The sequence below is a fragment of the Aythya fuligula genome, chromosome 1 (assembly GCF_009819795.1).
Source record: "Aythya fuligula isolate bAytFul2 chromosome 1, bAytFul2.pri, whole genome shotgun sequence".
NCBI lineage: Eukaryota > Metazoa > Chordata > Aves > Anseriformes > Anatidae > Aythya > Aythya fuligula.
This window is the reverse complement of record NC_045559.1, coordinates 137,287,332-137,313,237: the sequence shown is the minus strand read 5'-3', so window position 1 is coordinate 137,313,237 and position 25,906 is coordinate 137,287,332. Positions and strand designations below refer to the sequence as shown.

The 25,906-nt window shown below is 37.1% G+C and overlaps 1 protein-coding gene across 1 annotated transcript in view; it reads right to left on the bottom strand.

The window, feature by feature from the left end:
• Window positions 1–25,906, bottom strand: part of OCA2 (OCA2 melanosomal transmembrane protein) — a 178,531-nt gene that overhangs the window by 110,223 nt on the left and 42,402 nt on the right. The window contains 5 exon segments of the mRNA XM_032204674.1: window positions 4,963–5,101; window positions 8,657–8,781; window positions 9,765–9,821; window positions 10,901–10,966; window positions 11,852–11,923. Of these exon segments, the coding sequence (XP_032060565.1) occupies window positions 4,963–5,101; window positions 8,657–8,781; window positions 9,765–9,821; window positions 10,901–10,966; window positions 11,852–11,923 (459 nt within the window).

Sequence of the window (25,906 nt, the reverse complement as noted above, 5' to 3'; positions counted from 1 at the left end):
ACTGCTTTTGGAGCTGCGAAATTAAATTGTAGTATTTCAGACTTTTCCAGAAGAAAGCAGCCATTTTAAAGAAAAGAGAAAGCAAAAATTATAGCTAGATGCATGAATTCAGGGATCACCAAATGCTGTGCTTCTAGTCAGAGTGCCCTTCAATTATTTTTTTTAAGCTAATAAAATGAAGAAGAGCAAGAGTAATTTATTATTTCTACACTGGCTTAAACATCCCTTCAAGCTGAGTGACTGAGATGTATGTTGTGTCAGGAAGAACTGCTCATGATGTTGCTGAGAGACAAATCACTGATGGTCTAACAGCTACATAAAGATAATGCCTGAGACATTGATGAGAACCCTTTTTTGCCTTGCACTGTATTCTTTAATGATTACTACATGCAGAGATAGGGAAAAAAAAAAAATCTAAAATCAGCCATAAAACCACACATTTTATTTCATATACCTTACTTAGGGTTTCATTTTTCTTGAGGAAAGGAATCAATGAAACATTGACAGAATAAGCAGAAGATTTACAAACTGATTAAAAGTTTTACCAAGCTTGTATACAGCAACCTCAACAAAAATAGCCTACGAGCTATGGGAATCCATTTCACAGTCTGCCAGTGCTTGAAATAACTTAATAGATTTACATATAGGATTTTCTCTGTTCCATTGGTCAGAATTATCTACTTCTATTCATACATTTTTTGGCACCAAAATTTATCATACAATAAAACCAATTAATATAGCATTATGCTAAATTTCAGCATGAAAACTGAAAGCCTCTGAAATGTAAGTGTCCTGGTTTTGGCTAGAATAGAGTTAATTTTCCTCCCAGAAGCTGGTATGGTGCTGTGTTTGGGATTTAGGATGAGAATAATGTTGATACCACACTGATGTTTTAATTGTTGCAGAGCAGTGCTTACACTAAGCCGAGGACTTTTCAGCTTCTTGTTCTGTCCTGCCAGCAGGCAGGCTGGTCGTACAGCAGGAGCTGAGAGGGGACAGACCCAGGACAGCTGACCCCAACAGGCCAAAGGGGTATTCCATACCATATGGAGTCATGCTGAGCAATTAATATGGGGGGGCTGGCCAGGGTGGGGGAACCACTGCTCGGGATGGGATGGGCATCGGTCAGCGGGTGGTGAGCAATTGCCTTGTGCATCACTTGTTTGTACACATTAGTAGTAGTAGTACTGTTATCATTGTTGTTTTCATTTCTTTCCTAATAAACTGTCTTTAACTCATCACACAAACTTTCATTTTTTTCCTGATTCTCTCCCCCTTCCTACTTGGGGGGGTGTGGAGGGCGAGCAAAGAGCTGTGTGGCGCTTAGCTGCCGGCCGGGTTAAACCACAACAGCAGGACAGGAGATCCCTATGGCTGTTCATTTTCTGGGGAATTCCTGTCAAATTGCAAGAATAACTCTGAATGGGTTGCTGAATATCCAAAATCTTCAGCAAACATCAGATAAACAGTGCAAGCTTTATCACATACCAACACTGTAAATAAATGGGGACCCTCAAGAGGATATAATCCAGCAAAAGCTAGAACTGTCTTCACTCTTATCATTACCTCTTCTAGATAAAGCTCAATACACTAACATACGCTATGTTCACGCCATTTTGCACTGGAGACCTATTCGCCATCCCTTGTCCAAAGATCATGTAATCACAGCCTAAGCTTAGGGCCCAAACAACTTCAGATATCAAAGGCATGATTGCAGATACTTGGGAAATTCCCAAATACAGAGGACTTAACACTCAACCTTTCTGAAAGCAATGGCTGGTTTGAAACAGTTTGTGCCATACTATGTATATAAAACAGAGTTCCCAAATTCCAAAGCAAATACCTCTTCAAGACAAAAATATAATTTTGCTAACAATGGCCACTCAGTAGCAGTATTCTGAAGGTAATAAAATTTTTTGAAGTTTTGTATTCACTGAATGAGTTTCTTGCTTGCTCTTAATGAAATCTCTTTATTTTCATCATTTTCTTTTCCTAATATAGCAATATAAATGCTATTTTGTGAGACTTCTTCCAGCTTCATCCTAAGAAGAAGTAAGAGTACAACAAATCTTTATCTCCTATTATGCAAATGTTCCACTAATTCCAGACACGATGGTGCTATCATAAATTAACTGCTGCTATTAAAAAAAAAAAAAACAGAAAAAAAAAAAAAAACACCCTTAGGTATTCATTCATGCCTCAGGACAAATAAACAGACTTATCCTTACATTGTAATGAGTAAGGTTTAACATAATGCTTATTTATTCAAATATACTTCTCATAAAATATTTTTTATATGGCATGAGTTTTCCCTAGAACCTGGGTAAAAAGATCTCTTCAGCACTACAGTAAACAAAGAGTAAAACATTTCTAATGCTTTAACACAACAACAGCATCCAATGTAACAGGGCTGCACTTCATTTTGTATTTATTTAACAAATCAAGCTTTCCTAAGAAAGTGTGAACTTGTATAATGTCTCACTAGGCTGCTTTTAGAGGTAAAAGTACAACAGAAAAACTTCAGAAAGACTGGGAAAATTCTCATTCTTATCGCACCTTCTAAAATAGAAAAAACAATCCTCTTCACAGTGCAATGAGCTATCGGCCTCTTACAGGGGCAGTTATCCAAGTACTCCTGTATTACTAGAGTAAAAATAACACTGGAAAAGACGCATAAGAGAATGAAGAGAGACATTTCAATGAAAATTCTCCTTAACAGGAGAAAATTTTCATAGAATGGTAAAACCATGTTTGAGGACATGAAAAAGAAGGAAAAAAATACAGCTATTTTCTTTAGAAAACAAAGGAATAAATACTTCAAACAATATTGCAAGAAGTGCTGTTTCCAAAATGCCACTAAAATAAGTAATTGTATTCAAAAATTTGTACCTCTGAAACACCAAAAAATAAAAATAAAAAAATCACTTAGTACAAATGTAGCTGGCATTCCACGCATTTTGGTGGCGGACTTGAGTTTGATCCTATAAACTACCCTCTCAGCAGCTACTAGAACTAGCATCAGAAACAATGTCTACATTTCATCTTTGAATAAAAGAGAGCTTGCTAGAGTGGATGGACAAAATTAAGAATCTAGATATTAGTTCAACAGCATAGACTGTGGGATTCCAGATGGTCCAGGTCTCTCCATGCCCTTTCCCCTGGCTTTATCCCACTTCTCCTGCTATCACTCTTCTAGGCAGATCCCCTCCAGAGGGGCTGAGACCTAAACACCGAGAACACAAACAGTGAGGACAAAAGCCATGCCACCTCAGAGCCCAGGACGGGTCTTTGACCCTTTCTGATTTATATATATTGAGATATAACAGATGACAATGTAGGAAGGAAGAAGTACAAGTCACATGATCCTGTGCTGCATCTTATCTCTTTTCTTACATTCTTACTTCTTTGATCCAACAAAGGTATGAAAAAGCTCCAGAGTGAAAATGTTTGCAAAGTTTTTCTGCTTGTTTAAAATATAGAATTTGCGATAGTGTCACATCTTCTAGAGTCTGTATACATCTGAGTCCTCCTAAAATTATCAATATCTCATTCAAGAAAAATATAAAATTGTTTCCTTTCAATGTGATTGCTTAATTGCTTACTGTGTTTATAGCTCCTGCAAAAGGTTTTACAGAGATGATGAGTTTCTGAGTATTTAGGAAAATGACCTGTGTGGCAGGTGCTAATTATTCTCCTTTAGAAAAGGAGGTTGCAATAATTGCACAGATTTTATATTTTAAAATGTAAAATTTAGCAATCAAATCCTCAGCCAGGAATATTACAGAGTCTCCAAAGTCACCATTCAACCAAACTAATTGCAGCACATTTCAAATATTTTGAAAGTAAATGTTTAATTCATTAAACACTATTAACTTTCAAAGACATTTTCCAACCTGGACAGCACTTAATTAATTTGAGTGTATGCAGTTAATTAGAAGATAATTTTTTTTTAGTAGAACAGAAATGTAATTAACTCCAGATTTAAAAAAAAAAAAAAAAAAAAAGTTTTATACTAAAAATCTGTTATCCCACTTGCACAGATATTTTCACACTAGCCCATGTGTTACACTAAATCGCTTTAAATTCATATATGGCATTAGCGTCACAAAATAATATGGGGTTTATGACACCTAGAAAAAATAGAAAGCACATGGTTGGTGCCCTTACAGGACGGAGAGAAGATGGTGAGACCAGGACAGTCCCCCTGGCAGGGGTAGGAGTGTCCCACCCAACACCTGTCACCATAGCCTTCCCTTTGGCACCACTCATCTACCAAACTGAAAAGAGTTTTATCCATAAATAAAACAGACAAGTGCAGGAAGTTAAAATGCCTCATTGTAGCCTGAGGATATCAACAGGTTGGCAGGAGGTGGGAGCCAGCTGAGCCTGTGCAAGAGCCCCTGCTACCCTCACCCCCACTTCCCAAAGGGCTGCAGCTAGAGGACAAATCCACCACCTGCAGCAGGGTCACGTGTGACAGGTCTACAGGGGCTATGTGGTCTCTTGCGGTGTGCACAGGTGTGTTCAGACAGTTATTTCTTGTTTAAAAGTCCCAATAAGGCATCGAACAGTCTCAATATATTTAAAGTTTGGATTTTCATGCTCATTTTCATGTCCCTTTCTTATTTTATCCAACTTACTGCCTTTACAGCCCTCCATTGTTTTGATTCCTTCTTCACTTGGTCATTGACAAAGAAAACCCCCAAAATAAAAGGAAACCAGTATTCTCAGTCCATATCAAAAAGTCTGTTCTTCATCACAGTTGTTTTTTTTTGTTTTTTTTTTTTTTTTCCCAGAAGATCACTCTGTTCTGTCTGATTGCCCTACTAAGAAAGAAATAGCATGGCAGAACAAGCGGATTGTGTTCTGCTCATATGGCTGTCTGGGGGAAGAAAAAGTTCAACACAGCATAAATCAGCATCAGCACTTAATTTCAGTAGCAGAGTAGCTTACAGTACGTACCTCTTTCCTCAGCTCCTGCTTTGAAACAATAATCACATTTGGAGGATCCCCAACAGCTGTGGCAGCCCCCCCAATATTTGTGAAAATTACTTCTGCAATCAGGACATGCCTGGGATCAAGATTAAGTACTTCACAGAGCCTGCAGATGAAAGAAAATTGAATTAACCTTTTAAAACTATAATTATATTCCCTTGAATCTTAAAATCTATAAAATTTACAAAACAAAGTTCTTCAACTGAAAAATTTCAGGATGTGAAACATGATAAAAACTGTGTGTACAGTTGAAATTTTCATTTTATATATACTTTGGTAATTATAGCAGTATCAATGCAAAAAATATAGACATTTTACATTTACAATGCAATAGTTAATGGTAAATGAAACTGATGTGTTTAAAACAGAATTTCATTAGAAGTAATCAATTATTCCAAAAGTTGAACTACACGGAAAGTTTCAAATTTAAAACCCCATTCTAAGTGCTATACAGCTTTTTAAGCCATGGTTCCCAGGTGGCACTGACATATGGAGAATTATTCTGGGCAAACACAAGCTCTGTACTCAGCCCTAGTTATTGACTATCGTGTGGGGAGCAGAAGCAGAGGACAGGCCACCTATCAGCCATGAATCATCCATCTATCATCGACCTCCATTTTCAGCCAAAGTTTACCCATTTCTTTCTGCTCCTGGTTCTCCCCCTTCCCTATAGCTTAATAACAAGTAAGGATTGGTGTGATTCGGAAGCCTACATCTCAGGTACCCACTCCTGAGCACAGCACGGCAGCTGGGGTAAAAGCCCAGAGAGAAATTCCTCTGTTTTTCAAGGGGGCATGCTTAAACTATTGCCCCCTCTACCTAATACAGGATGTGGGAAAGCCTAGGCAGTGAGCATTCATCCTCAGGATTTCGTTCATTGTAGTGCTGTCAGTGATTTCCCTGAAGGAAGTTGAGCTTTACAGTTCAACCGAAGTCTATATTATTAAAACTTATATTTCAAAGAGAAAAGCATGTGTTACACAAAAGCTTACCTTGATACATTTACTCTGTCACCAACAGTATCAATTTAAAAATCAGAAAAAGCACTGTTAGCTTATACATATATCAGTACATAAAAAGTCCAGAACAAAGTAACTTTGCAAAAATGCATTATTTCCCAAACAGTGTAAAATTATGCAGTTAAAAGTGTACTCTGTAGTACAGATGGCCCAATTACACAAGTTGTGGCACAATACTACAATCATACTTTGAACTTCATCACTCCATTGTTTCCAGCATTTCTAAATAAAGTTAACATTTCATTAGTGTTTGGCTCGGTTTGGTGTTGATTTGTTTTGATGTGCCTCGTGGTAGCTTGAGGAATGAACAGCAGATGTACTCCAAGAAAGGCCAAGCCCAAAGTACAGAACAATTACAGTGTGTTAGCTGTACCATAGGACTGAACTTTCTCAGTACACTTACCCTAGTTATATAATTTCCCATGTGAACAACCATTAGCCTTTTCCAGTTCCCAATAACAAAGCATTTTGAAAATAAACCATAGCTAAGAATGGGTAGTTATTAATTTTTTATCAGCTTACTTCAAAATGCAGAGAGAAACAAATATCATGTTTTATGCCTTATTAATGGCAGTCTAAATCCTTATATTCACAGAATCAGTAGCATTTTCTGCAAGCTCTATCTCCATGGCAATGCAGCGCAGGGTGATGTAGTGAAGCTTTAGATGAGGGCTGAAGACAATGACAGTAAGATAAAAACAACAAATGACCCCCAGCATGATGTTTTTAGAAATAGGCTATTATTTGTTTCGATTAGAGCAAATTTTATTTTCACTTTGATAGTAATTCAAATACAAATGTTTCCTGCACACTGAATTTGCCCTTTTTCAGTGTTACAAACTCATTTGGTAAAAAAAGGAATAAATGCTACAGTAACTCTGCCTGTGAACTGTAGTTCATGATGCACTGACATCTGTGTTTCAATCCATTCCCAATTATAGTTAATACAAAATATTCTGCAACACAGCTAAAGAAAACTTGGTGTTTAATAATTCCAATGTTGCTTACTGTTAGAGGTGAAATTATTGACTGGAGTAAGGCAAAGTGATCTCTTTAAAATATAATCAGACAGAAGACAAATGGTGCTTTCACTCACCAGCTGTTTCCTAATCTAGAATAAATGCCACTTGCAAAATTGGTTTTTACTGCTTTACACTACCTTTTAAAATGGCAGCATATCTTAATATAATTTTGTGTATTCTAATGATGTGCTTTAATACTTTTTTTAATGATGTCATAATCATGGATGAAAAGCTCGACATGAGCCAGCAGTGCACACTTGCAGCCCAGAAGCCCAACTGCATCCTGGGTTGCATCAACAGAGTGGCCAGCAGGGTGAGGTGATTGTGCTCCTCTGCTTTGCCCTTGTGAGGCCCCACCTGGAGTGCTGTATCCAGGTCTGGAGTCCCCAGCACAAGAAAGACATGGTTCTATTAGAGAAAGTCCAGACAAAAACCACAAAGTTGATCAGAGGGCTGGAGCACCTCTCCTATGAAGAAAGGCTGAGAGAGCCAGGGATGTTCAGTCTGGAGAAGAAGATATTCTGGGGAGACCTTGTTGTAGCTCTTCAATACATAAAGGGATCTTATAAAAAAGATGGAGAGTGTCTTTTTACATGGACAGATAGAGATGGGACAAGGGATAATGGCTTTAAACTAAAAGAGGGAAGATTTAGATTAGAAATAAGGAATGTTTACTGTGATGCTGACGATACACCAGAAAAGGTCGCCCAGAGAAGCTGTGGATGCCCCATCCCTGGAATTGTTCAAGGCCAGGCTGGATGGGGCCCTGGGCAACCTGATCTAGTGGGTGCCATCCCTGCTTATGGAAGTGGGTCAGAACTGGGTGATCTTAAATGACCCTAAAGGTGCCTTTCACCCCAAGCCATTCTATTATTCTATGAATGACTGGAAGAATTACATCACTCCGGATTATTTTAAAACCACACTAGATCTTTCAGAAACTAAACTGGATTAACTAGACACTGGTTAAATTTAGGTTAAACAGCGATTTCTAGTCACACATTCATAGAAGTTGCAAATCATGTGTTAACTTACATAACCTGAAGTAATTAAAGTCACTGTTTTTAAAATTTCAAAGATTTAATCTCCAACTGCAGAATTGATCTGTGACTGTACCAATGTCATGATCACCATCAGGAAGAAAATTCAGAGTCTCATATCTCAAAGGAAGATTCTTACTTGAAATCTGGAAGCCTTTTAACAAGTATTAGAAGGGATAACACATGTGAAACATAGGTTACTAGACAAAATTGTATATAGCCCGTAAAGGACAAAACATTAATTAAAAAAAAAACCCCTGCTTATAGGATGAAAAGTCATCTTCTAGGGAGCATTTGGTGCAATATCCTATTGCAGTTCAGATATGGAGACAAACCAGGGTGGTTAACTCCCAAGGCGGTTAAACAGGCTTCAGATATATGTTCACCAAACAACACAAAAGGAAAACAACCACTGATCCCTTTGAAAACATCAGCTCTTTACCCTAATACAATAGGAGTATTTGAAGTTTTAATTTCCATTTAGACAATCAAAAAAGTCCAAACAAGCATTTATGCACACATGCCTGCTACTGATTGCTGGCTATAAAAGACTAAGTCCAAAACCATAACAGTAAAGTACCTTATGGTTACTGGTGTAAAGAGCAGCATAGTGGTAACGTTGTCCAAAAATGCAGAAAGAATTGCAGCAATAAGGCACAGAAGCGTAATCATGGCCCACACCTTGCCTCTAGAGAATCGATAAGCCTAATAAAAAACAAGCAAATAACAACAAAATTAAGGGACTACACCATTCCAGCTGAGCTGTCAAAAAATGACAGATAAACTACTTCACGAAAGATGAAACAACAGTGAGCTCAGAGCATTTACTACTCCATGCACGTCCATCACTGCCCTCTCCAGTATGAACACATTTAGCAACAAAACACATATTGGAAGCTGGCAAACATCTCCATCATACAGTTGTGAAGAGACCTCATAGTCCACTGCCAGGCATGGGTGGGGCCTGAGCACCCACCTTCTGCCTGCATGACAGGGTGGACTAACACAGTTCGGCCCTCCTGTCACCTTCACAAGCTGGGACACCTTCCTCATCCTCACAGCAGCACCACCAGGGCTACACAGTCTGGATATCTATCTAGACAAGTTTTTTGTCCATGTGCATTTTGCTTGGGTGTTCTGTGCTCAAAGCAGTCCCCTTTATTGCTTTTGTTTTATTTCTTTCCACAGTTCTCAGAAAAATTAAGCTTTGCAACAGGAGTCCCTCACTATAGGTAATACTTGCTTTACAGCCAATCCATCAGAATTACCCTTTTCATGTAATCTTTGCTACTGTACAAAGGTCTGTGGCCATTTATCATGTGTGACTGTAAAGCTAATGATTGTTCCCATATTTCCTCTCTCCTACTGCCAGACATAAATACAGATTTCAGCTACAGAGGAACTGCAGTCCTGGTCAAGTTAGTGGGATAATTCAACTTTATGTTGTCTACATGCTTGTGTATCCTACTGGGGGCCTTTGCCTTTCTCCTGTAGAAAGAGAATTGCCTTAAAGACTTCCTTTCATCCCTAAAAGATTTTCTTGCAAAACTACAAGTCACAATACTGCCATTTGTAGTGTGATAAATACACACTGCCCAAAGAAAAGTTCTATTGAAGTTCTTTGATGATCTTATTAAATGCTAACTTGATTAAACTAGAAATAATTAAGAGTACCAAAACAAGCCTACCTTTACCGCACAGTAGTCAAAGAATCCAGTTTCTGAAAATATGGCCACCAAAACCATCTACCAAAAGAAGGAAAAAAAAAAAAAAAAAAAAAAAAAAAAAAAAAGGATAGCTTGCAATTGAATTATGCAAAAACAGTGTCATATAGTTTGTGGCCCTAACAAAAGTCCCTTGTATCTGCCACCGTTTTGAGAATCTGATCGTTTTCATATCAGGATAACTACTACAACTGTTGGTTATCTCAGATATCATATGGTGAAATTTAGTTCTCAGCATTAGCAGTCTATAAATTAGTCTAGTTGAATTTTATTTGTAATGATGTCATACATTACATTGTAAAGGCGTCATACATTAAAGAATCAATGTGTCTCCCTTGCATCATTAATCAAGAGAAGCCAATAACTGTGTGCTTTCTGCAGTAATGCTCTACAGATTACAGAAAATATCAGCTCCAAGAATTACCTGCACTTTCCCACTTTTCTGGGTTGTTGCCTGTGATTCCATCTTTCCTCCCAAATGATTTTTTTTTTGCTTTCCTTTTTTGTGGGGAGGGCAGAGGGGCCCAGAGCATTGTCAGTAAATAAAAAAAAAAAAATCTCAGAATGGAAACAGAAAATGGTAATTTTTCCTGCATAAACTGCGTATTTTATATCAGCATTTAATCACACTTGGACAATACTTTTTATCATAAATAGCTCTGGGCAAAATAATATAGCATATTATTATAATCTAATCATATATTTCTCCTCCATTTCTGGTTTTCTCTTTTTGGCTCCAAACATGACATTAAGACAAAGAAAGCCAGTAGAGCATGTTTGAGGAAGTTTTTGAGTAAACAAAATTAACAAGATAAATGAGAGTGATAAAACTTGACACTTAAACAGGTTTTCTAATTTATAGACCTCGGTCATGTTTTTTGTGTGTTCTACAGATTAAAAAAAAAAAAAAAAAAAAAAAAGCAATATTTTCAAAGGCTCCTTCAAAGGTATGCTCATCATCCTTTTTGATAAATATCTTCCAATTTTTCATTAGAACACGTCCCAGTAAAGTGCAATTAACAAAACATTTTAAAAAGTAACATCTAGATATTGAATGTGATTATCTCAACACATTTAGAGCAAGAGATACATTTAATTACCATTCCAAACAGTAGCGCCAGTGTCTCATAATCAATCCACTCTACCACTTTGACCATACTTGGCCTCTGCAATCAAAAAATACAATTACCAGTAAATACCGCGGAACATCTAACTTGTGATTAGTTATGAAGTATAAACTCCACTTAACTGATGAGACATTTAAATAAACTCTGACAGAAGTTAATAAGTGTTCCTACAAGGCACACAAAAAGGACTCTTTTTTTATTACTCCATTATTATTATTGTTATTACTATTACTATCAATTTAAAGTACTGCAGGCATCCTAAGTGGGTCACTATCGAAAGCCTACATTAAGCTCTTCGTTTATCTACTTGTTCCTTATGTAGCTTTGAGTAATAAATTATAACAGAATTATATGGTACACCCCATTTTTCCTTTTCATAAGATAACAAAAGCATACAGCTTCACCTGTGAACACATCAGACGGAATTTAAAAGAACATAGCAATGATGTGGTGACTATTTATAAGAAAAAATGAAGAAAAAAAAATCAGACTTTTCACTAAATATCAACTAAGAGTAAGTGGGGGCAACGGGGGGAACAAAGGGATTGGAAAGTATAAGCAGGAGGTGTAAATATTTAGGGCAGCATAAGGCAGTGTATTTTCCATTTAGGTTTGATTGGTAACCTAACATTACTGAAAATAACAGTGCTAAAATAAATCTGAATTATGATAAAAACAGCTGTACTCAGCTTCCTGCAAATCATAACTAAATGCATCAACTGACTTTTTACTCCTCTTCTGTTCCATAGGCTCTCCTGCTTTCCCCATGGTGACACCCCATCCTAATATCTGTCCTACCATCTTGTTCTATTTAAAAAGGCTGCTGTCCCCTGTGTCCACTCACAACATGGCAACCCCTGGATTTTGTGATATCATAGACAGAATTGAAGTGAGGAAGTAAGCGCTTACAGTTTGATAACTTACCTCCCCCACAGCAGCTAATGCAGCTAAAGCTGCCAAAGAACCCAACATCGCTGCAAGGGTCCTGTGAACAATCTGCAAGAAAGTTTAAAAAGTGACCAAAGACTCCTTTTAACATCTCATTATTGTTAAAATAATAAAAAAATCTGTAGTTGAATCTTTTCTTGTTTTGTTGTTTTGTTTTGCTGTTTGTTTCTTTTTTCCCTTATTTGACCACACTATCCTCTCAATAACAAATAAATAAATAAATAAATAAAGCTTAGGAGAAAATGGCTGATTACTTTGACTCATTATAGGATTAAAAATAAATAAATAAATGCCACATCCGTGGGAACCCCGTAGGAAGTCTCAACTCTGATCTCAAGGCAGAGAAGGAACTTGGGCACACATTTCCTATATTTGCCACCTAGTGGCTTGAGTAGGAAAGCCATTAATCTTCCCAGTTTAAGAATCAAAAAGTCAGGCATCTCTGCCTGAGCTAGTCTTGCTGGTTTCCCTTCACAGCCCATGGGAAGAAGACACATGGCCAAGAGGTGGTCTACCTCATTCTTTCTAGGCACTTGTTTATATCCAATGAACTACAAAGATCTACAAATACAAAGCAATACCAAAGCACATAGCTCAGACCTGGGGCAGATGAATCTTACACAGACATACTACATTGAGTTTCTAGGTCCATTTTGTGGCCTGGGGCACCGATAGATCTTGCAAACTTGCATACTTGCTTTCGCACTCTCACACACTGTATTTGAACATGTCAGATCAGAGACAGCTCCAGACAGCTCCAAAAGGGACCCACTGCTCGCCAGAGCTGAGCCAGGGAGTGATGCTGGGTGGGCCTCTGGGAGAGCAGAGTTAAGGAAGCTGCACAACAGCAGCTGGGAGAAAGGAGTGAGAAAATGTGAGAGAAGCAGCCCTGCAGGCACCAAGGTCAGCACAGAAGAAGGGCACAAGGTGCTCCAGGCACACAGCAGCAGTTCCCCTGCAGCCCATGGAGGAGCCCCTGGTGGAGCAGGCTGTCCCCCTACAGCCCATTGGTCCCACATGGAGCAGATCTCCACGCTGCAGCCCCCCCCATGGGTGGAGGAGCCCCCGGTGGAGCAGGTGGATGTGGCCTGGAGGAGGCTGCAGCCCATGGAGAGCCCCCGCAGGAGCAGGCCCCGGGCCGGAGCTGCAGCCCGTGGAGAGGAGCCCACGCAGGAGCAGGGGGTCTGGGGGGAACTGCCGCCCACCCGTGGGGGACCCGTGCTGGAGCAGTTTGCTCCTGGGGGATGGACCCCATGGGATGGAGCCTTGTGGGAGCAGTGCTTGAAGAGCTGCTGCCTGTGGGCAGCCCCCGCAGGCTCAGTTCAGGAAGGACGGCATCCCATGGGAGGGACCCCACGGGGAGCAGGGGCAGGGAGTGACCATGAAGGAGCAGAGGAGACAGTGTTAGGGACTGACCGCAGCCTCCATTCCCCATTCACCTGTGACACGGGGGGGAATGACATAGAAGAGGGTGTTTTTAGTTTGACACTGCTCTGCACTGCTAGTGAAAGACAATAAATTGCATTACTCTCCCTATGTGGAGTCTGTTTGTCTGTGACAGCAATTGGTGAGTGATCTCCCCGTCCTTATCTCAACCCTTGAGCTCTTTTCCATAGTATTTTCTCTCAAAGGAACATCCTTTGCATGGCTGTGCTAGAGTTTAGCTGCATAGCAAGGTAAAACCACCACATCACAGAACATTATGCTTTCATAGTGTTTTTTTTTTACATCAGTGTTTTCTCTGAAAAAAAAAAAAAAAAATGTTTTGGCTTCAATAAAGCCATATACTTCAGCTAAAATCTACTGGACACCCTTGTCTCTTGTAGTCCTTCAAAAGTTTCTTCCACCAGTGTCTAGCCTAACCAGCCCTTGAACACTGCTTCTGCCCTTCTCTAATGTTTCTCTAGTATGTGAGCAATGCATCTGAAAATAGGATCCATACTTCGGACTGCAACACAACTTTTAGGAGATACTGTTTTAATACTTTAACAGTTCATACAACATACAGACATTTATCCATGTCTATATATCCAATAAACAAATTGCATTTAAAATTCTCAAAGAGAAAGTATGAAAGCAGACAAGCCCTGAAAAATGTGCTTTTTCCTCTTCCAAGTGCTCGTTTGTAATTATTTAATCCACCATGTCTGGAAGATCACAGATTGTGTAAAATAACTCAAAGTTAGAATGTAATTAATAAAAATCACACTACAAAAGACCAAATCTAATCAACAGCATTTACTATTAATGTGTTTAAATATTCAGACAGAAGCAAGAATTATATCTCAAAGAAATAAGACAGTCTAGAAATATTTCCTTTGCTGCTAATTTTATAAAAATTATTTTGCTGATAAGGAAAATAGGACATGGACATCTCAAGGCCCTCCCACCTGCTTATATAGGAAAAGAAAAAGAAAACATTTGGCTTTGATTTTTTCCTTGAACATAAAATTTTAACACTAATGCTAAACAACAAGGCAATTTACCAAATGACTAGAAAAATAAATATTTAATTGACTAATTTTAGGAGTCACATGAAAATCTGTCTCATTTTCCTGTTTTCATTCAAAATGCACTGAAGAATTACTTATTCATAGTAACAAATAACAAAGCAGGAGATTGGACCAACATTTCTATGTCCTAATGATGTAAAAGTGTGTAGCACAGATTACGTCTCCAACCAGCTCCCACAGAAGTGGGTGATAAGTCACCTTTTAATTTAGTTCTTTTGATTAGTTCTTTTGCAGTTCTCAGAAAAACATCATGGATTTTCCAAGATTTGATTGGTCTTAGATACTTTGTTTTGTTACTTTGGCATATTTCCACATAAGCATTTTTGTTATCATTAAACACTTAATTGAATATATTAGGTTGACAGCATTTTTAGTTTCCAAGAGGCACCTATGGATAAAATTTGCTTTTGTTTCTGCAGAAAGATGGGGACAAATGCACAAATGGAGTCATCCATCAGCTCCTTTACCCTGGTGATCTATACAAAAGTATATCCTAAAGAATGAAAAAAGACTGTTCAGGTACAAAGCTCTACTGCTAAAATCTTGTAAAATGTGCAACTCTTCACTCCAGCAAATTATTAAGTGGGAGTTGTACAGAAATATAAACACTAGAAAGCTCCAACAGATGTAGTTATCCAAAAGTTGAGGCGATCTGGGGGAGGTTTAGGAAAGAGTAGATTACTCTTTGATTTTCTTTTCACATAAATCAAACCCCAATCAAACAAAGTTTTTGTGGATGCATTTTAAAAACTTACAAATGGAGAAAATAAGAGATACAGTTTAAAAGCTATGATACTCTGAGCTATGGTTCTATCTAATATCTATATTGTGTATCTCTGGAAAATCTCACATATGGAGGATATCAAGTTGGGCAAAAATCCATTATTATTCTTTTGGAAAGCACTGTGGACCCAATCCAAACCCTTTTTGAAGTCTGAAAAGAAGATGAATATCATTTCAGGATGAATCTGAGTATATGCATAAGCAACAACCCAGGTACAGAATTGAAAGAGCTCAGAAATAAATTAACAGCCTTTTAGCCCCAGGAAAGCTGAGAGATTTGATGAACTTCTGAATCTAAAGAAATTTTGAAAGATAAAGTGAGAAATCATCCATATTAAATTGGTCTTTCTCATACTTGGGAAAGTGTATCTTTGTACATTCTTTTTTAAATAAAGACAATATGCTGAAAGAACCATGATTTATAAGGAATTTCTCTTTCAAACAGAAATTGCCTGTAATATCAAAAATTTGGATTGGCTGTCTACACCTGATTGGATGGAGTCTCCATTTTATAAGCTAAGAAAGTAAGTATAGGCAAATGACTGGCCTCTACTTTCTTTCAGTTACAAATGACAGGAAAAGTTGGGTGGTAATCCCAGGGTTATAGCACTAAACTCTGATCAGTCCAGCTGTTTTAAGTAGACTTCTGGTGTTGGAGATAACCAGTTATGGAGCAATCAGAGCAGCTCAAAGATTTACTTCTGGTTGCATTTGGTGGAGGAAGAGAAGACTCCTATATATACTCCTTCTATATACAGTATTGCCAGTGACACACTAGTTCTAGATAACTGAGAGGCACAATTTTGGATGCTTGGGCTGTAATACACATTTGCACAAGGCTCAGTGCAATGTGTCCTCATCAAATACACTGGTATAGTCAATAACTCTTATAGACCTTTCTATGGTACCTGAACCTTACTCTCTATTTCATCTCTCCTTTCCAAGAATCCATCTCCTGCACTCATAACCTCTTGACTGGACCACAGTTCAGCTACACAGTACTCATTATTCCTTTGACAAAAACAATTGCTAAAATACTTTCCATACTGCACACTGCATATCAGAGCACCTCTTCTCTTTTTCATTCTCTCTTCAACTTGCCTCTTGTACAAATTTCTGTTTCAAAAGTAATTACTCCTTATATCTTTTCTGATCCTCATTCTGTCAAAGGCACATACCAAAATGACATCTTATTTTCAAGACACTCATTTATTCCATCCCACAAATGGATCCCCACTGCAATTGCAATGATTTTAAGCCATTCTGTAAAATGCACTTCTTATAAAAGTTCCTTTCCTGATTTCCTGGGAAGTTTTCCAGAAAAAAAAAGTTTTTTTTTTTTTTTTTTTTTTTTTTTAAAAAAAAGGCCATTGAGAAGAAAAGGCAGAACAGATGCTAGAAGATGCAAAGCCTTTGGTCCATCAGTTTGCATGCTAGAGTTCCTCACCTTCCTTGTCTACAAGCCTTATAATCTCTTCTCAGAAGGGACATCTTCATCGTCACCATCACCTTTGTTTTTGTCTGAAGAACACCTAGCAGTGCTTACTTAATGAAACAGCGAAAGATGGCACTTGCATTTTACAAAGGGATAGTTATCTCAGTGGAAACTGCTTCTGAAAACAATGTATCCTTTACAATGCAAAGCTCAGACCTTAAGCTCACCTGCACAGAATAACACTTAGGCTGAGAGCTGAGAAAATAGAATGGTAATTTACAGCATATTATGTAAATAATGAAAACATACGAAGATGCAATAAAAAACTGGAGGCTATTAAAAAATAACATCAGCAATGTAGGTGTTGTGATAACAACATAGGATCATGCTATAAGGTCAGAATACAATGGGCAGATATTAGAAAAATTTCTGTAAGAGATTTGTTTTGTAATTATCTGAAGAAAGACTTTCTCATGACTGCCCGATGTGTGACAATGTGCCAAATGCTGACACTGTATGATAGTTTCCATACTCTTAATTCAGAAGTTAATTCTAACATTAGAAATCAAAACAACCCAAATAATTTATGACCCAAGTTTATTGTGCTTGATATTAATTAAAAATATACATTTCCACAGCTTTAATGCAAATTGGATTTAGGCAACTTAGACCTTCTTCAGATTTAAATTTCTTTATCCATCTGAACATGTTTTAAAATGTTTGCACTGAGTTCATCTTTTTTTTTTTTTTTTGGGGGGGGGGGGGAGGGGGTTGAGGAGGAGAAGGGAGGGGGCAGAGGGTGTTAGACTACAATAGCTTCATTATAAAAATGATCCAAAATTCCATAGACTTTATCCTGTAAAGCACACCAGGAGGTAAAAGAAAATTATTTAGGAGCCCAGTGAATGATGACCTGTATGCTATTTCAGAGCATATACTTCCTAGCTGAAATCTAGGGCGTGCATATTTCTAAAATGTGCTTCTGAAGATATTTGATAAATGATACATCATAACAAACATTTTATTTCCACAAGTCTTTCTTTGTAAGTGATAAATGGCAGTTGAAATATGACTGTCAGTGACTTTAATGTAAAGCTTCAAACACAGCCTCAATTCATTTCTTATCTTTTTTTTTTTTTTTTTTCCATTGAAGCCTGTTGCATTAAAATACTTCTTTTCCTGAAAAATTCATTTTCATATGATAGAATGGCAGCATTGCTACTTTCAGGAGGTGGTTATTCCAAGCCTATATTCACATATGGGTTTTATACATTTTCCACCCACCTTCAGAGTAGCTGAGACCTTGCTATAAAAATCAACTTCCAAATCCCTCTAAGACTTCACAAAGTCTCTAGTTCAATTATTTATTCTCAGGGGACAGGGAGAAAGAGAATGCAGATAAAATTTGCTCTAGGATAGTTTTTTTCTGACTTAATGTTTTATATCTTTTCCTTTTTATGTTTTAATAAGTCTTTATTTGGTTAAAAAAAAATATCCTCAGCAGTGAAGAGAATTTTTTGAAACATTTCTTTCTTTTTTTCTTTTTTTTTTTTTTTTTTTACCCAGAGAGGAACAGTTTGCTTTTTCTAAAGATAATCAAGACAGCATTACCTTGATTGCCTCTGGAAATGTATTCTTCAGATCCCTGCAATGGAGATTTCATGTACTTTATAAATTTTGGTACTCTGCACTGCCCTGGACTGGATTGGCTGTTTAAGAGTGCATTTAAATGTTTCCACTAAGTTCTCTTCTCCCCCCACCCCCCATCTTTTTCTTTTTTTTCTATTTTTTTTTTTTTTAATAACAAGATAGAGACAAAACTTCAGTCTTTCATGTCACACAAAATTAATCCATTTATGGTCTAGAAAAATTAACACCATATACTGAAACTGGCATCAGAAACTGAAATCAAAACTGACATTTCTAGAAAACCAACAGTAATTTAGCTAACCGACTTAGGTAATTTTTCTTTACTCTGTCAAGCAACATAATGGAAAATATGAGTTTATGTTAAAAAAAAAACAAGGGTCAAAAAAGCTTTGCAATAGCCTGCAGTAAACCCACTTCAAAGCTGAATGACATCAAATTCTCAGTACATGAAAATGTGCTTTACTTCTGACAAATTGCGCAATCTGGACACAACATAAACCAATAGACTAGAAATGCAGGATATAGTCAGGTACAGATGAGATCAGAGCAGAAGAAAAGGGGATTCAATGGAGCCAGTCATATTTATTTTATTTTCTTCATGCTCACCTATATTAAAGAAGCCATCTAGCCAGCACCAGCTATTGAAGGCATAGCAACATACCTTCCCTTTAGCTGGTGATGGCAGCTAATGCTTTATGTCCTCTTGTTTATTCCCCACAAGAGCTCTTCAGAAGCAGTTCTGCTGCTTCTTCAGCCCCAAAGCACTCTTCCCAGTGCCTGGGAACCCCATACAGGGGACCTGTCTCAACAGCTAGTGCAAAATGAATGATAACAGAAAATTAATTGCCTCAGAATTACATAGCTAAGCAGTAGAGAGTAAATTCTCCAGGGAGCCTAATGAGCCAAAAGGGAGCTGCTCAATACATTTTAGAAAGTATAACTTATACTGATGAAGTATTCAGGGAAGGACTAAAGCATCTCTTGAGGCAAACACGCAGGGTACAGCTGCTGAAAGATGATGTGTATCAAGGATCCCAAAGGGACTGGAAGCATCACCAAAAAAAAAAACTGACAGCAAGAACAGCTATTTATATCTTTGTCTGCAGATTAGGATACTATCTATATGTATTCTATACATGTGACTAGGCAAATCATAAAATAAGAATTTACACTAGGTTAAATTTTTAGAAAATCTTATTTTGGCTTACAAAAATAAGCTTAGTAATATCAAAACAACTGGACATAAGAATGCCTTGCTGGAAAAAAATAACTGAACAGATGGTTTACTTTTACAAGAATTCAATAGTGATTCAATATAGTATTGCCACATACATGAAATGTGTGCTTAGGTTCAGCTAAGAATATAGACAAGAATGCTGCGGACTTGTAAATATAAGCTACATATTTTAGAATTAACATGCATTCTAATTAATCATACGATAAACGGTTGATACCTATAACTCTGAAAATAATGTTCAACATACATTCAATAAGCAGTTTTTACAGGCACATTCCCAACCCAAAAAGGCTTTTTTTAATGCAAACAATACATTCTACAACAAACTGCATAAATCTTAAAGAACATCTACACAACCATGAGGTAAGAAAGCACCAATCTAAGCCATTCTGCTGTAAAAGATGTTTTCACTCAGATAGTGTGCCAAGTTACTTGTTCTAATTCAATGTCAGTGCAGAGAGTCATGGTTTAAACAACCCTGCCTTAAGGTAAAGGTATAAGTAAAAGTAAAGCAGTTGCACTTCCTCATGCAATTTTTCAAAATATTAGATAAATTCAAGGCCACAAATATCTTGGGAACTCTGTCTAGGCAAAATAGCCTCAAAATTCAGTGATTAAGTAAATAAATTAAGTTTCACCAACTGATATCAGTTCTTCCTACTTAAAAAAAAAATGCATTAAAAAAGAGGGCTGAGGGGAAAACTAAGGAAGTCAAATTATCTTAATAATCCATTCCCTTCTTCCATTAAACTGGAGAAAAGAAGGGAGAGCAACAGTACTCATACAAATGTTGACCTGGAGTCCTCTAGAAGAAGATTTGTTCCTATATCAAGAGGCTAAAATAACTGCTAAACTTCAAGGTTGAATATGTGTTTCAAATTAGCTCCCTGCTCAGGATATTGCTAAGAGCCAGAGTTGTTATAAAAAAAAAAAAAAAAAAAAAAAAAGTCTATCAGTCTGTCATACCAATATAATTACAGACATTGGTGGGTGTTTTCCAGCCTTTACCTGTTGAGATGACTGATAACAAAACTGTTTTCAGACCCCTCCAGGACTTACTGGATGTGGAAATCCAGTAACATCTGATGATTTGAGAGCCACACAAACTCAAATTTTAAAAGCACGTCTTTTTATTTGCTTTAAATTTGGGAGTTTTGTCTTAATGTGAAATTGGAGAGGCACACAGAGAGATGAATGAACTGAGGTTTTGTAAATCAAGGCCTTGAGTCAGGTCAGATGAATAGAAAGTAGAGCCCTGTGGAAAAACAGGATGATAATCATTTTATGTGCCAAGACATATTGTTCCTGTGATATTTTAGCTACAAAAACATTTGCTATATGACTGAAGCAGAGAGATCAGGTCCTGTGCCAGTAAAGGACTTAGTGTTGCTACCCAGAAGATGATAAACCAAACCACTACTGCAGACTGACATAACCAAAGCCATTGGATGTTGACAGGTTGGCCTGGCAACAAGTTTTCAGTCTTGCTAAAACCTTCGCAGCTGTGGAACATTTTCTTGAAACCAGAGATGGCAGCATCTGCATTTTCCCAGTTATCACAACATCATAAAGATTAACTACATTATAGTTTCTAATGTAAAGAAATTACACAGAGAAAACCACAAAACTAAAGTGTAAGTCTATTTTACTTTCCTGATGTGAATATTCATCCCTCTTCTTTAACAGCGGCATATTATGACCATACAGAATTGGAGCCATGCACTATGAACAGTATGGCTAACTGCAGCACCTGCCTTGCCTTTACAGGGAGCTGTCTGCTCCAGCTGGCTGTTTCTCTGGTGCATCTCTCATCTCTGGCATCTCCTCTCTTCCTCACTTCGTTTTTCTTCTCTGTATTTTTTTTCCTCTTTAGATTGTGCCATCAAATATGCTTTCAGTACCCCTCCACTGCCTTGTGTTTGTTTATTCCTTTTTTCCCTGCTCATGCTGAAGGAAGACATCATCTAAGGCCCCAGAAGAAGCCAAGTGGTTCTCATCCCCATTTGCGTGCATTAGAAGTGTATGTGCGTTTTAACACCTTGTTAAAATTTTAAGACTTAATGGCTCTCTGCCCCTCTGTTTGCCGTAGGTGGGGTAGAAGCTGAACAGCCACATTCAATTAAGCTAATTTAATGTTCTATTGCCCGTCTCAAAAAAAAATAAAAAAAAAAAAAAGCAACGTACGTAGTATGCAAGGCAGGCAAGACATTTATGCTTGACAGTCTCACAAATTGAACAAAATGCAGTTTGAAATTAATTTTAAAAAGCAATAGTGAATAGAAAATGGACACTTAGAAATTAGTTTTTACACAGCATTGGAAATATGACTCCTATTATTTCAGAAAAAAAAAAAAAATAGCATTCTGTGAAAAGTGGAGCCTGGGTTCCAGCATCTTTTAAAGCTAGCAGTAATGCCATCCCTTCCCTGGAATAGCAAGCAGCACCATCCTGTGGCAATTTCTTTTCTTTTTTTTTTTTGTATTAAGTTCTTAATTAAGGCCAATTTACACATTACAGAAGTACCATCATCTAAGATAGTATTCTTTAAAGCGCACACATGTAGACACACACACACACAGAGCAGAGACAGGCTTCTACCAAGATGGAGCTAACAATTAGGCAATAGTGGGTGTAAAATCAACAATCATATTGAATTAATAATACAAAACTATTTTTAGAACAGAGCAAACTGAGGGTTCTGCTTTCTGTTATACTGTATTTTTGTTTTAATTTAAACTTATCCTATCCTTGTCTTTAAGTACTCTGTGCTTCCTTTACTTAAATCATAAAATCACAGAATCATTAAGGTTGGAAAAGACCTCTAAGATCATCTAGTTTAACTCTCCACCTATTGATATTGCCCACTTTACACTTCCTTTGTTGCAGTTGTGGCAGGTAAAAATGGCTGTAGTTCATCTAACTGGTGTTAGATCTGTCCTATTGGAGGCAGTATCTCTGCTCTACCCAAGAGGTAGAAATCCCAGCACCTGGCCAGTACTGCTGCTCATAAGGAACAACTTGTCACATCATCCTCCTAAATTACAGGGAGGAAAAAAAAAAAAAAAAGAATTATCCTGACAGGCCACGTTGCTTAATTGCTAGCTCAGTCGCAAGTCTTGTTTGGGCCTCACAAACACTCTTGGAGAACATCCAGGGTAAAGTTTGAAGAAAAAATCCCTCAAGGGAACAGGAGAGATGGATCTGCCCTACATCTGGATCCCCTTGCTCAATCCAGTCCTCCATCTTAGCAAGCTTTGCTGCCTCCTGACACTCACTTCATAGGCCTCAACACCGTTCCCAGTGCATACCATCAGTTTTATGTCATGAAAGTACATTACTCCCAGACACAGCAAGACAGCCTCATTACTCACACATTTTCAGCTAGAAAAATAGAAAAAGGAGACATTTGAATGGCAATGATCTATCATGGTACTGTGGACTCCAAAGCAGACCTGCAACCACCTGCTGCCCAGGAAAGATGTAGCCAGCCAGCTCCGTAGAAAGCTAGGTTTTTCTACTGGGTTTTACATTTTAGATATCACCAAGGTGGATTCAGATTCCATGCAACTCACAGCATCATGACATTAATGATCTCTGCCTCCATCCAGCAAGTTCACTCTCTGTGCCCTAGCTCCTGGCTCCATTTCTACCTCACTGTAAAACAGTGCAGATGATCAAGACAGTCAAGAAATCTTTGCTCTCCAGCATGTTTGTGCTGCTGGAAGCTGGCTGGCACACCCAGCAGGCAATGGTTTACCAGCTCTGCCCCCAACTTGTGCTTTTTTTTCTTCCCAGTCCCAGACAGGAGGGCAGAAGAGGACAAATTTTATCTTGCCTTATGAGGTATGGTTCAGACTCTTCACCAAAAAAAAAGGATAGATGGTTTCTTCTTATCTGCCCTAATTTTCTGCCAACACCTACAGCAGTGTTTTAATACCTCTTCACAATTTTTGCATCCTAGCACAACTGGAAATAATACTAGCAGGAATTTATTTATTTCCCACTAAGGCCAGGGAGAGCAGGAGTTCCGATTTTCTTTTTTATGCTGCCTTTTCAAATAAAGACTATGGATTTTCTTCCGTCCCTGTACTAACAATCTTTTGGTAGGATATATGTGTAAGTGGGAAGACTCTAGTCCACTCTATTCGTTATCTATATTTAAGCACAGATCAATATGAGGATGGATGGGAAGTGAGAAACCGTGCTGAATAAGCTCATCTCCAGTTTCGGTGAATCTCCTCATCGGGAAAAAAATCTACCTTAAATTTAGTCTATTGCAATCTCTTTGTATTATGTTTTGTACACCAGTGAATATTTCTTCTCTTTTCCTATTCCCTCTCTAAAGTATAATTTCCCATGTGCAAATAAATAGCCTCTTACTGGAAATAAAAATTAAAAATAAAAAAAAAAATAAAAAAATATAAAAGAGGACTGCGTGAGCATAGACAGTAGTAATAAGAAACATGTTATTTCATTTGTAAAAGAGCTTTCTGACATTGGTTTAAGCAGCCCACAATGCTAGAAAAAAATGGTTGTACTAAACCACATACTAAAATGTAAAAAAATGTTATGTCTGCAGCTAGTTTCTACTGGTTAGATGCTATTAAAAAAAAAAAAAAAAAAAAAAAAAAAAAAAAAACACTATATTAAAGAAATTGAGCTTAAGGGACGTTCATTCATAATTTAAACCAGTTAATAATAGAAAAGTGATATGGAAAGAAACTGATACTCCATATTTCCATTAAATTGAAAATTGTGATTAATAGTCCATGCTTCACAAAACAAGAAGCTAGACATTTTAAAGCCAGATCTTGCACTTTCATGTATTTGCATTTTAAGGAGAAATACAGACTTGTAAATGTTATTCAAGATGCCAGATCACTAAAATACTATTTGAAAGATCCTGACAAGATCTTTCTTAGGGATACCTAGAGGACAGGATATGAAAATAAATGCTAGGTGCTGTGAGAATGCTAGGTCCAATGGAGGTTCTCACAGAATTTCAGGCACCTGACAGTATCACTTGTCTGCCATTTGAAGTACTAGAAGTACTTTCTTATTATTTAATAAAATGACTATTATTCTGCCTTTTATTCCTGACTAGATAAAATGCTTCATAAAATAGGTGTTTTTTTAATTTTATTTTTTATTGTTGTTTGTTTGTTTGTTTTTTAAGATTATTAAGTAAACCAGAAAATATGAAGTTAAGTATCATAAACAGTTAACACTCCATTTTAGCCCACAACATAAAATATGCAATTAATAGAAAACAGTGGACAAGTGTACATGATTAATAATTCATTCAAATTAACGATCTCTGTCCTTTAATAATAAATGTTACACATTCCTTCTTATATATTTCTAATTAATGCATGTTCAGCATAGCTACAATTATGCAATTTGTAATTACTATTAAGAACTTTATGAACTCAAGAAGCTTTTCTAAACACCAATAAAACTTTCTAATATTAACAAGTATTTTAAGATATGGATAGGCAGATAGATTTCTTTTCGAGGTCACCAGTGTATTATTCCATTATCTACATACACAAAAGGAGAGAAGTCAAAAATCAAAAGTATCTTACTGTATTGAAAAGGGAACCTATGAGATTTTTAACCATAAAACTAATTTAGCACAGCAACATCTATGTAAACTCCAGACATCTGGACTTTTCACCATATGATCCTGTAGAAAATGTCAAAACATACCTATAGCCCACCTGTTCCTCAGTAACCCTGAAGGATCAGATGTCAGACCTGACATCAAAACAGGTAGATCTGAACCTCCTGAAGTGTACCTTTGCTTTAATTTCCTGTGCAGTGTAGCCTTCCAGGAAGGAAATGAAATACTTCATTGTTTTCTACAACACTATACAATAGTATAGATTAGCTTAATTCAGAAATATCACAAGAGGCAGGTTTTTTTCTTTTTTCTCCTCTGGGAGAAGGGAAGGGAAGAGAAGACTGAAATGCAAAGAGGTAACTGTTCAATATTTGAAGAAAAATCAATTTCAAGAGAATGAATGTCTAGTTACTGAAGGAAAGAATGATTATGTGAAGAAAAATAAAAAAAATAAAAAAATAAAAAAATAAAGAAAGAAGAAAGAAAGAAGAAAGAAAAGAAAGAATGAAAGAAAGAAAGAAAGAAAGAAAGAAAGAAAGAAAGAAAGAAGAGAAAGAAAGAAGAAAGAAAGAAAGAAAGAAAAGAAAAAGGAACATACAGATTTCACAAAGGGAACGTAACTAAGAGATGTCCAGAGTTAAAGGGCAATATATGAAAGCTCCAAGGGGTAGAGTAGGGATGGTGAGTACAAAAATATTCATGTTTATGGCAAGCATATAGAAGAAATTATTAGAAATTGAAGATGAGAAAATGGAATCTTCCTTTACAAAAATGTATTAATATTTTTATG